This window comes from Limulus polyphemus, unplaced genomic scaffold (assembly GCF_000517525.1).
Source record: "Limulus polyphemus unplaced genomic scaffold, Limulus_polyphemus-2.1.2 Scaffold11, whole genome shotgun sequence".
Classification (NCBI taxonomy): Eukaryota; Metazoa; Arthropoda; class Merostomata; order Xiphosura; family Limulidae; genus Limulus; species Limulus polyphemus.
In genome coordinates, this window is record NW_013665621.1 from 65964 (window position 1) to 75921 (window position 9958).

The 9958-nt window shown below is 35.9% G+C and overlaps 1 protein-coding gene across 5 annotated transcripts in view; it reads right to left on the reverse strand.

Annotated features, from left to right (window-relative positions):
• The window catches only part of LOC106478469 (probable nuclear hormone receptor HR38), a 38836-nt gene that overhangs the window by 8275 nt on the left and 20603 nt on the right, over positions 1-9958 (reverse strand). The window contains exons 2-5 of one of the 5 annotated variants that reach the window (XM_022382164.1): positions 6903-7358; positions 3399-3556; positions 1236-2098; positions 134-311 (exon numbers count right to left, since the gene is read on the reverse strand). In XM_022382164.1, the coding sequence (XP_022237872.1) occupies positions 134-311; positions 1236-2098; positions 3399-3556; positions 6903-7044 (1341 nt within the window). In that variant the 5' untranslated portion in view covers positions 7045-7358. Of the gene's footprint in view, positions 1-133; positions 312-1235; positions 2099-3398; positions 3602-6366; positions 6876-6902; positions 7359-9958 lie in introns of those variants that run through there. The other 4 variants (XM_022382160.1, XM_022382176.1, XM_022382182.1 and 1 more) reach the window with 4 other exon arrangements.

A 9958-nucleotide genomic window follows, 5' to 3' on the forward strand; every position in this document is an offset into this window, starting at 1 on the left:
CTGCTAAATTAGGGACGGCTAGCGCAGATAGCCCTCGTGTAGCTTTGCGCGAAATTAAAAAAAACAAACAAACACTTACTAAATTTGTTTCCATAGCGCATATCAAAACACCTATAGAATAGCTTGTAATTACCTTAAAAAATCCTTTGCATCCTTCGCATGTCCTTACGCCATAATGCTGACAGGCAGCGTTATCTCCGCAAACAGCACACATCTGCGAAGGGGAGGGGGCCGACTCCCCCGAGGAAGAGCGGCTGGACGTAGATTTGGGTGTAGTTGGAGTAGATGGAGTCTGCAATCGTCCTCCAAGACTGTTTAGAAAGACACGTGAAACGACAGTTATTTCACATGTCTTTTAACTGTTCAGTATCTTGCAAAGATAGATGAAGTCTGTGAGTGAGAATTGTTTGGAATATTGATTTACTAAAACAGTAGTGTTGTTTTTGCCAGTTGTTATAATTCAGCTTTCTTGGATTTACTAAAACAGTAGTGTTGTTATAATTTAGCTTTCTTTGATTTACTAAAACGGTAGTGTTGTTTTTGCCAGTTGTTATAATTTAGCTTTCTTTGATTTACTAAAACAGTAATGTTGTTTTTGCCAGTTGTTATAATTTAGCTTTCTTGGATTTACTAAAACGGTAGTGTTGTTTTTGCCAGTTGTTATAATTTACCTTTCTTTATTTTCTCATCATATAACTACTTCAGCGTTTCATATGTTGCATGTTTTATCGAACTGTTATGTCCTGAACACGAGGGCAAATAATGCTTGTGAGGATATAATTCTCTTTTTTTGAACGTATAGAGGAATTTTAATATTTATTAAATCAAAAACATTTAAAAATCCATGCAGTACAGAAATATATAATACGAGCATTAACTAGCTCTAAGTGATGAAAAGCTTTTTATAGATGATAGTTGAAAATGTATTTGCGTCTTTAGTTATGATGGTACGTTCTGCTTAAACCAATAATATAAAGCCAGATATAGAAAGAGGGTCTAAAAAAACTGAGTTTTCTGGATTTATTACTTACTGATATAATGCATCACACAGATGAATCATACAACCAGTTAATTCTAAAAGCAACTAGAAACAAACAATTTTACCAACTTGAATTAGTATTTCGATGTGTTTAAATTAACGTTTCGTTAGCTTTTTCTACAACACTACGCTATCTAGTGACGTAGTACGCTTCTTTTCTATTTTACTATTTATATTTTTTATGAAATAGACTCACCTTGTTTCTAACGGTAGAGGGCTAGGGATAGTTAGAGATGGCCGTTTACGACCTCTTCTGGCGAAATTTGGCAGCTGTGGCGTTATGCTATGATGAAATGGTGCCATCTGATGAGGATATTGAATTGTCTTTGAAGAAAAGCTGCTAGTCTCCACTAGAGGAGGCATATGAAGTGAGGAAGGAAAATGAGTTTGTTGATAAGGTGGGGGTGGAGTTTTTTGATGCTGCACGAACGTCATCTGTTGGAAAGCTGGATCGTTATTCGTGCCTTGACTGCAAGAATAGGGAGGTGGGATGAAATGTGATGGATCTTGCTGTACTGTTGACGAACTGAATGTTGTAGGATCGGCACATTCACTTTTGTAGAAAGCAACCCCGGTTTCAGCAGATTGTGTTAGAGGAAACGTGGAATATTGTGGCAACGTATTGTTTGATGGATCACCTAAAACATCTTGAACGTTAAACGTTTCCTGTGGTATTTGGGGTTCCAGATTTTGTGGGGGAAGGTCCTCATCTTTGAAAGAGAATACTTCTTGTTGAGTGACGTCACGACGGTATCTAGGAGAATAAGTTTCCTGAAAACTAGGAAGGGACATGGACGCAGTAACTGTGATCGAAGAAGGAGGATCCGAAAGACAAGATAAGTTTGTTGTATTGATTCCACAACCTGCTTCCGAAAAATTTGTTTGGAAAATGTCGCCAAAACAGCTCGTGCTGTTGTCTGGCTGTGGACCTAGGCTCTCGACGGTATCACTAAAATCTATAGGAGGAAACTTGAATTCTTCTCCAAAGAAAGTTTCTTCTGAGAATGGGACACCATACTCTGGAACCAAAAGGCTGCCAGATGTAGTGAACGAAGTGTCCTGTTTGTGTGTGGGGAAACAGGGAAAAAAACTGTTTAAGCACTTATTAAGTTTCACGCAGAAAAATAAAATCTGAATTTATAAACGGATACTAAACCTCGTTACGTTATTCAATAATTTTGACAAATTAAACCAACAAAGTAATTAAACCACACTGTTATTAAAGAGTTAAAATATACTTAGATATTGAAACTTGTTTTAGACATTTAACTAAAATAATTTTCATTGTACGTATTATTTCATTTTGGTTTTAAGTCAAACCGTTTTGTGGGCAAATCTCGATAATAGCAGAAATATTTCGCATAAGCTTGTTTTCTTATCATAACTGGTGTATAGTATCTGATCTGCTTTACAGTTCCAATAGAATGAACAGAAAGATAAGGCCAAATGACTGATATCTGAAAAACTGGTTTCGCGATGATTCCGACCGTTTTGACAACTTGATAAAGATAACAGAACCCTCAGTGTGTTTTTTTATTATCCTGGTAAGTGTCAAATAAATACGAGAGGTGAACATATATATTTGATTTACGAACGATACAGTAAATGTATTTAACAGCTTCAATACATTCACACACCTATCCCTCAGTTTTCTGAGAAGTAACCGGCAAATCCACGTACAGTTTCTTATTTGTCTAGCACTGGTGCTGACCCTTTTCTCCATGAATATATCTTTAATGTAGATCGTAAGAGTACCAATATTATCAGTGTATACAGTAGTATCACCAGACTTTCTCTCCTTTACAATAAGCATTGAGTAACGTACATTTTGAATCTATGCTATTTTACGTGTAGATGTAGAGTAAAAGAAATCATGTATATTAAGGGATATTCATACTGGATCAAATCATGTATATTAAGGGATATTCATACTGGATCAAATCATGTATATTAAGGGATATTCATACTGGATCAAATCATGTATATTAAGGGATATTCATACTGGATCAAATCATGTATATTAAGGGATATTCATACTGGATCAAATCATGTATATTAAGGGATATTCATACTGGATCGTTCTTTATCAGATTTTGTAAGCCTTCAGAATAAATAAATAAATATGTTATCTGAGGCAACAAATATTAAATACCAGGTGAAACATTAATCAGATACTTAGAACCGTTGTATGCTTCTATTATCATACAGAACACTAAGTACAACATTAGTTCTTTCGGTTTAAAACAATGTTATGTTGCTAAAGCTTACGTATATATAACAACCACAAGAAAGTTGTTAATCGGAAAATTAAAAGTTACTTTTTTAATATATACGTTCACTGAAATATATAGGGAATTACCTGAGGCTGTTGAAGTAATAGCATTTCGGAATCTGGTAGCGTCTTAGGAGTACTTCCAGTTGCTACAGAGGAACCAGATGGAGTGTCGACTATCACATTAGCTGTATACGAAGTATCTACACTCGTACTTGGTACAATGTTTAGGGACACCGGCGTTTCTGCAACAGCAAAGTTGTATTCTTCACTCTTCAGATTACTATCAGCTAGATAACAAACGTAAGAAATATACCATTTGTTAAACACTGTGTTAGTTGGAATGGTTAGCTACAAGATGGGCAGATGTAAATGTGTTGTTTATATATTAATGTGAAGGAAAGATCGATTGTTATATAGAACTAACTACATACATATATATATATAATAAAGAGGAGAAAATATATTAATCTTATAACGGAAATGTATTACAAAGAAATAGAAATATTCATGATAAGCGTTAACTTACACGACATTAAAGACATAGAGGGCTCATCTACTGCTTCTAGAAATGTTTTTTTTAAAATATTGTGAATTCAAACAAACGTAGGTATATACTTTATAAACAAAACTATATATCTGACTGATTAAGGTCGAAAATTCGCGGAACTTCTAGGGACTTCAGTAACTTGAGTAATTTCAATGACTAAATATGTTTCGAGACGTAGGCTCATGAAAACTATAGAACACAAGCAACTGTCCGTTCACACTTACTTGCTGACACGATATTTGAGGAGGAACGTGAGTGATCGTGACTTTTATAAATTTCATTGACATTTTAGACGACAACATTCATTATCTGTCTTGACAAATTTCATTAGCCGTCCATTTCCCAGAAGAGCCAAATGCAGGAGGTTAGTAAAGATGTTTATGAGACCTAAGCCTAACATACGCTACGCATTTAACTATGCATCAAGTTGTCAAGTAAAAGTCTCAATCGACACAGAATGCACAATTCCAACCACAAGCAAGGACCACGTGTCCCTAGAGAGATCAAATTTCAGCTTACTAATTAATTGTTTAATGGTCCACGAAACATTTAGGCATGATGAGATTCGATCATAACGTGAACTATGAGTTCCAGTCGGAACAAAACTATACTGATAGCATCGTCTACGACCGTGTCGTGTACGTATATACTTGAGGGAAAAGTTATGGCTTAAATTTCACTTTATAATTCCCTAAGCAAAAAATTAAAGCCTGAAACGTAGCAAGATAGATTAAAAAAAAAGATAAGTTGATTTTTTTTCTTATCTGTGAAACAGCACGTGATGACCGTTCTAGCTAGCTTGAGTGTATTGCACTCAAAATATGCCAGAAAAATGGATTTACAGGGGCACATCGATTCCATTTTGTACGCAAAATAGCATTTTAAAGGCCTTTATTAATTTAGAAAATAGTTCATTTTCAAATAATCTATACTTTCAAACAGTTGTACGTTATAACTTTTCAGTTCTATTGTCTTTATATATTTACAATTTATACTGATATATAGTGATTATACGCTATAATGACGTCATCCGTTAATATATATGTCGATTAGGTTACTTTATTCAGTCAGAAAGCATGTTTGTAGTTTTTACGTTTTCACTCCAAATAAGAAGTAGGAGCGAGCGAGCGTCAGTCGCATTTGATTGCTCTATAAACATTAAGAGTTAAGAATAAGTTAGTATATGTACCAGTCTCCCGTCATCAACCGAAAATACCGTTCCTTGCTGACGTCAAACAAAAGTGCACGCGCTATGAGGTGTTGACCTTGTCACTGCTGACGTTACATACAGCGAAGATCGATGGCAGGAACTAAACTTTGTTGTTGCTAGGGCACGTTACAAAATAAGTTAGTGACGGTTTGGCATCCTGTGCCTTCTTTAAACGGCACGCAACCGACGTCAGCAGAAGAACCTACGTCAGGGAGAGGAAAAACGTAGTTGCCACTACTAAACGCACTGCTTGGCTAATGTTTATGTCGTATTTGTATTCTCTTTCATTTTCTTGTCTAATAAATCACATAACTGTCACAAATTTAGCACAAATTAGTAATATAACTTGGACTATAATTTTAAGAAAGTTAACTCAAGATCGGGTGGAATTTAGTGATCGATCTATAGTGACTCAATAATACCTTTAACGTAGCAGTTGTAGTTAAATTAATCAAAATTACTTGCTTGGAGTATCATTTTATATTGTGACGTCACTACAAACTCGAAAATACTCCCGTCACTTAAGCTAACGAAACAATAGAGTAACGTGACTTCATTGTATTCACATGAAAGAAATTGAGTAAATTTTCTTAGATTAATTTAAACACACCACAAACGACAATCTAATATTTATATATATTGTCAGCTTTCTATAATACGGGTGCAAAAATATCATTAAGAAGTGTTTAGAGTTACTTTTGTAAATTTACCCTTAAAGTCCGCATGTTTAACAGTATGAAAGAACTTATATTTACATACATACTAACGTAACTTTTTATCTTAATAAATAAACATAAAGTCTACGTAAGAATTGGTGCACGTGTGAGAGAAAAAAAAAAACATTTGTATTCACTAGTGTTTTTAATACTTACGAAATTAGCCACCTGACAATCCCGCAGATATTTTGACATAAAACCTTAACTTTCTATGGTATCAGCTTCAGCAATAGACTCTAAACATCGTGAGCACACATATAACATTAATAAGTTCATAGTCGAGGCTAATTAGTCGTAAATATTTACAAGATTTACGTGTGATGATATCAGGTCAGTGAAGTGATTTATAACGAAATAGTTTTACGTTTGCGGGATACGTTTTGCTTGAAGAAATACGAATGTATAATAAACCGTTTAAAATCATATTTGAAAAAAGCTAGAAACCCATGAATGGGCTAACTAACTTCACGTAGGTTTTAGTGTAAGGTTTAACTGCTTAAAGAACTTCTAAGTTTAGCTGGGAGAATATAGGGCGGGAAAAATCACGTGCTAGGAAAACGATTACGGTACCATACTCACGTCTAGATAACCTGGGAATCCCTTGTTTATCCGGAATGTTAACTGGAAAACTGGAATCGATGCTGATTGATCCAATTTGACAGAAGTGTGGTATTGAATGTCAGTTGGCCCCAATCGTTGTTGTGGGAGTTGAACCGAACCAAGGAGTTATTATATGTGTACTGTATGCTTAGAGCCGCTCGCTTGTTAACTTATATAAATAACAAATGTATGCCTACAATTTTTCAAATACTAACACCGAAAAGCAAGATACGGGAATTCGATGAAGTTACTGTACTACTACAGAAAACTCATAATCACAATTAACTCCAGCGCACGTGCATGAACGCGGTTACCTCAGAAACACACGTGATAAACTGATTCTACGAAACATATGCGTCGAGGGCTGTTTTCATCGGGTTACGTTCATATCAAGCCAGAATTTTTGCATACAATAATGAACTAAGATATAAACACTAATACCAAATAATATCACACATCTAGCTTTCTATATAACTGAAGCTTGGTTGGTACTTATTCCGGGTAAAAGGACCAACCTGTAGTAGGAACGGTGGAGAAGCAAGTGTCGAAGACTGAGCCTCTGCCGAACGTGGGCGATGGTGTCTCTCTGTAAACAGGTGGGGAAGGTGGGTGCTTGTCAGCCAGGTTAAGAGAATACGCAGTCCACAGGTAATGCATCTGAACCCCTGCTTCTCATCTGGTAGTCTGCTCGGTCCCTCGTCTCTGGCTCGATTACGGAAAATCCTTTCCATCGAGCGAATATATTCCACCAGCCAATTCTCGGGGAACACTAGACGGTCCGTGACGTCAGTGGTGTTCATGACGTCAACCAGAGAGCATGTACCTGGCGCGTCAGCCAATCGTCGCAAGTCCATGTAACGAGGGATGAATCGGCTAGCTCAAGGCAACTGACGAAACGCGCTTTCAGTACATTATGACGTCGTGACAAGAGCTCTCCCACACAAAATTACGGGAATCGAACTGAGCAGTGGCTGCAAAGAGAGAGCACTAATCGATCATATCACAGGAATAATAAACTCGTGTCTAATAGCAACAAGAAAACTGTGACGTAAGGAAGCTGCAACTGTACAGATACCTCGAATCAGTGCAGGCGGTTGAAGTTGTGCATACAAAACCGCGTGCCACTACCCGCTACGGGTTTTTCACATACACACACTAGAGCGAAATTCCAGGTGGGGGCGTGGCGGCAGTGTTTGGTGTGTCAGGGTTAACTCTCATGATCGTAGCCCTAAAACTAAGGCCAAGAACAAAATAATGAAATGTGTAGAGAACTTTATTTTGGAAATCCCAGAAAATAAGATGTATGACTATAAAAAAACAATGTATCGCTCCGAGTTAAAAAAAAATCCAACCATTGACATTTTTATCCCCAATAAAAGGTGCATTGGTGCAGCTATAAAGCAATATAAACATAAATAAAGTTCCAAGTAATATCTCGCTACAAAAGATAAAAATGAAATTATTATTTTTATCAGATAACCCGTATTTATCTTAGTTTTAATTGGTTAAATTAGCCTTATTTTCTATTGTATTGTATTTTTATTTTATTTTTTATCTATCACTCTAATAAGTACATGTCCCCTGGTGGGACAGCGGTAAGATTACGGACTTACAACGCTAAAATCCGGGGTTTGATTCCTCGCGGTGGACATAGCAGACAACCCAGTGTGACTGTGCTCTAGAAACACCCAATCAAACACAATATAAACATATATGTTAGACTCTCTGAAAAAGTAGAAAAGCACACATAACGAAAAACAAAAGTACAAACGTGATGTTTTTGGAAAGAATTATTGAATCGAATCTTAACTTCAACCCTTATACCAATTTAAACGAGGACTTCAAAAAATAAGAACAGCAAAGATAATTCTTATTCCAAATTCCTATTCATTCACCTTTTGGTACTTTTAAGGAATGGTTTATTAACAATATTAAACGTTGTACGTTTGTTTGTTTTGTTGGTAATTGCGGTTAAACGGTTATACCTGTGAGCTATAGTCACGATTATCTTTTTAAAATATAAACTGGTTATTATAACTTTTATGAAAAGTGGTCCGTAACGGCTGAAGTAAACATATATTAGGTTAATACTAATTATATTTATATTAAGGATAAGTTTATTTAAGTAAATCGTATTTATCTCTGAAGCAGAAATGTGTCCACTTAGCTTATACTTGTTTATGTATGTTTTGGTTTGAGCTTATATTTGTTCATGTATGTTTTGGTTTGAGCTTATATTTGTTTATGTATGTTCAGTATGTTTTGGTGGTGGTTGGAGGTGCTATCAATCTTCACTTTTGCTTCCTAATGCGGATTGCGTCCCAGCAGTTTCAGCTAAGAATAATTCTTATTCACTAACATTGATCCAATAGTTTATTTATTAATTAATTTGCCCTACATAGGACTGGGATTTTAAGAAAACGAAGAACGATGAAAAGGGGATGCAATAAGAAAATGTGTACTTTCCAATTCTGTGAGAGACGGTTGTGTCCTCGTGGCTAGTATTGTCGGTCGTTGAATCTGAAAAATTTTAGTTCGCGACATGTTGGCGCAAAAAAAACGCACTCCGCGCGTTAGGGCCGGGAGTGCGCTATAATAGGGACAGTCAAATCCCCCTCTTCGATCATACAAGTTTTTTTTTTCTTACTATACAATGGGATATCTTTGCTCTGTCCACCGTAGGTATTGAAACACAGTTTTTAGCGTTATGGGCCATAAGATTTGCCGCTGGGCCACCGAGGACTATCAGATAAGGGTACCCTAAAGTCTGGGAGGCGTGAGGGGGTGCTGGTGACTAGTTGCTTTCTTTCTGTCCTACCATTTCACAATTAGGGCAGATAGCACTTCTGTAACTTTGCACGATATTCTAAAACAAACAAACAAATCAATTTTCAGGAAATAGTTGATTATTACATGTGTAACTTTTTGAACTGTGAGATTTTTAAAAAGAAAAGAGGGATGTTTCATTACTTGTTTTAAAGCTATCTGCTGTGTTTACCGCGGAGAATCGAACCCAGGATTTTAGCTTTCTAAGTCCGCAGTATTACTGCTGTTCCACCGACGTACAGAGAGCTGTGAGGTTAGATTTTGCAAGAAAATGTGATTATTTTAAGTTAGAAAATTAATGAATATTTTACGCAATATTTTTATATGAGAATGTAAATTATGATATAACATTTGATACGGCGATTCTTATTATAGCTAATTGAACCACAAAATTATTAACGCAGTATTTTCAATGTAACAGTTCAATATGTTAATGTTATTAAATAATAACTGAACAGTTTAAAAACTGAAATAAGTCATAAATATTTAAATATCCACGAGCTTGGTTTACTCTCAGATAATTAGTGGATTAAAATGATACTTTGTTCTTATAACAATTTCAAGCTTGTTTGTTTGTTTGTTTTTGAATTTCGCGCAAAGCTACACGAGGGCTATCTGCGCTAGCCGTCCCTAATTTAGCAGTGTAAGACTAGAGGGAAGGCAGCCGTGGGGCATTATAATGTGACGGTAAATCCCATTATTCCTTAGTAAAAGAGTAGCCCAAGAGTTGTCGGTGGGTGTTGAT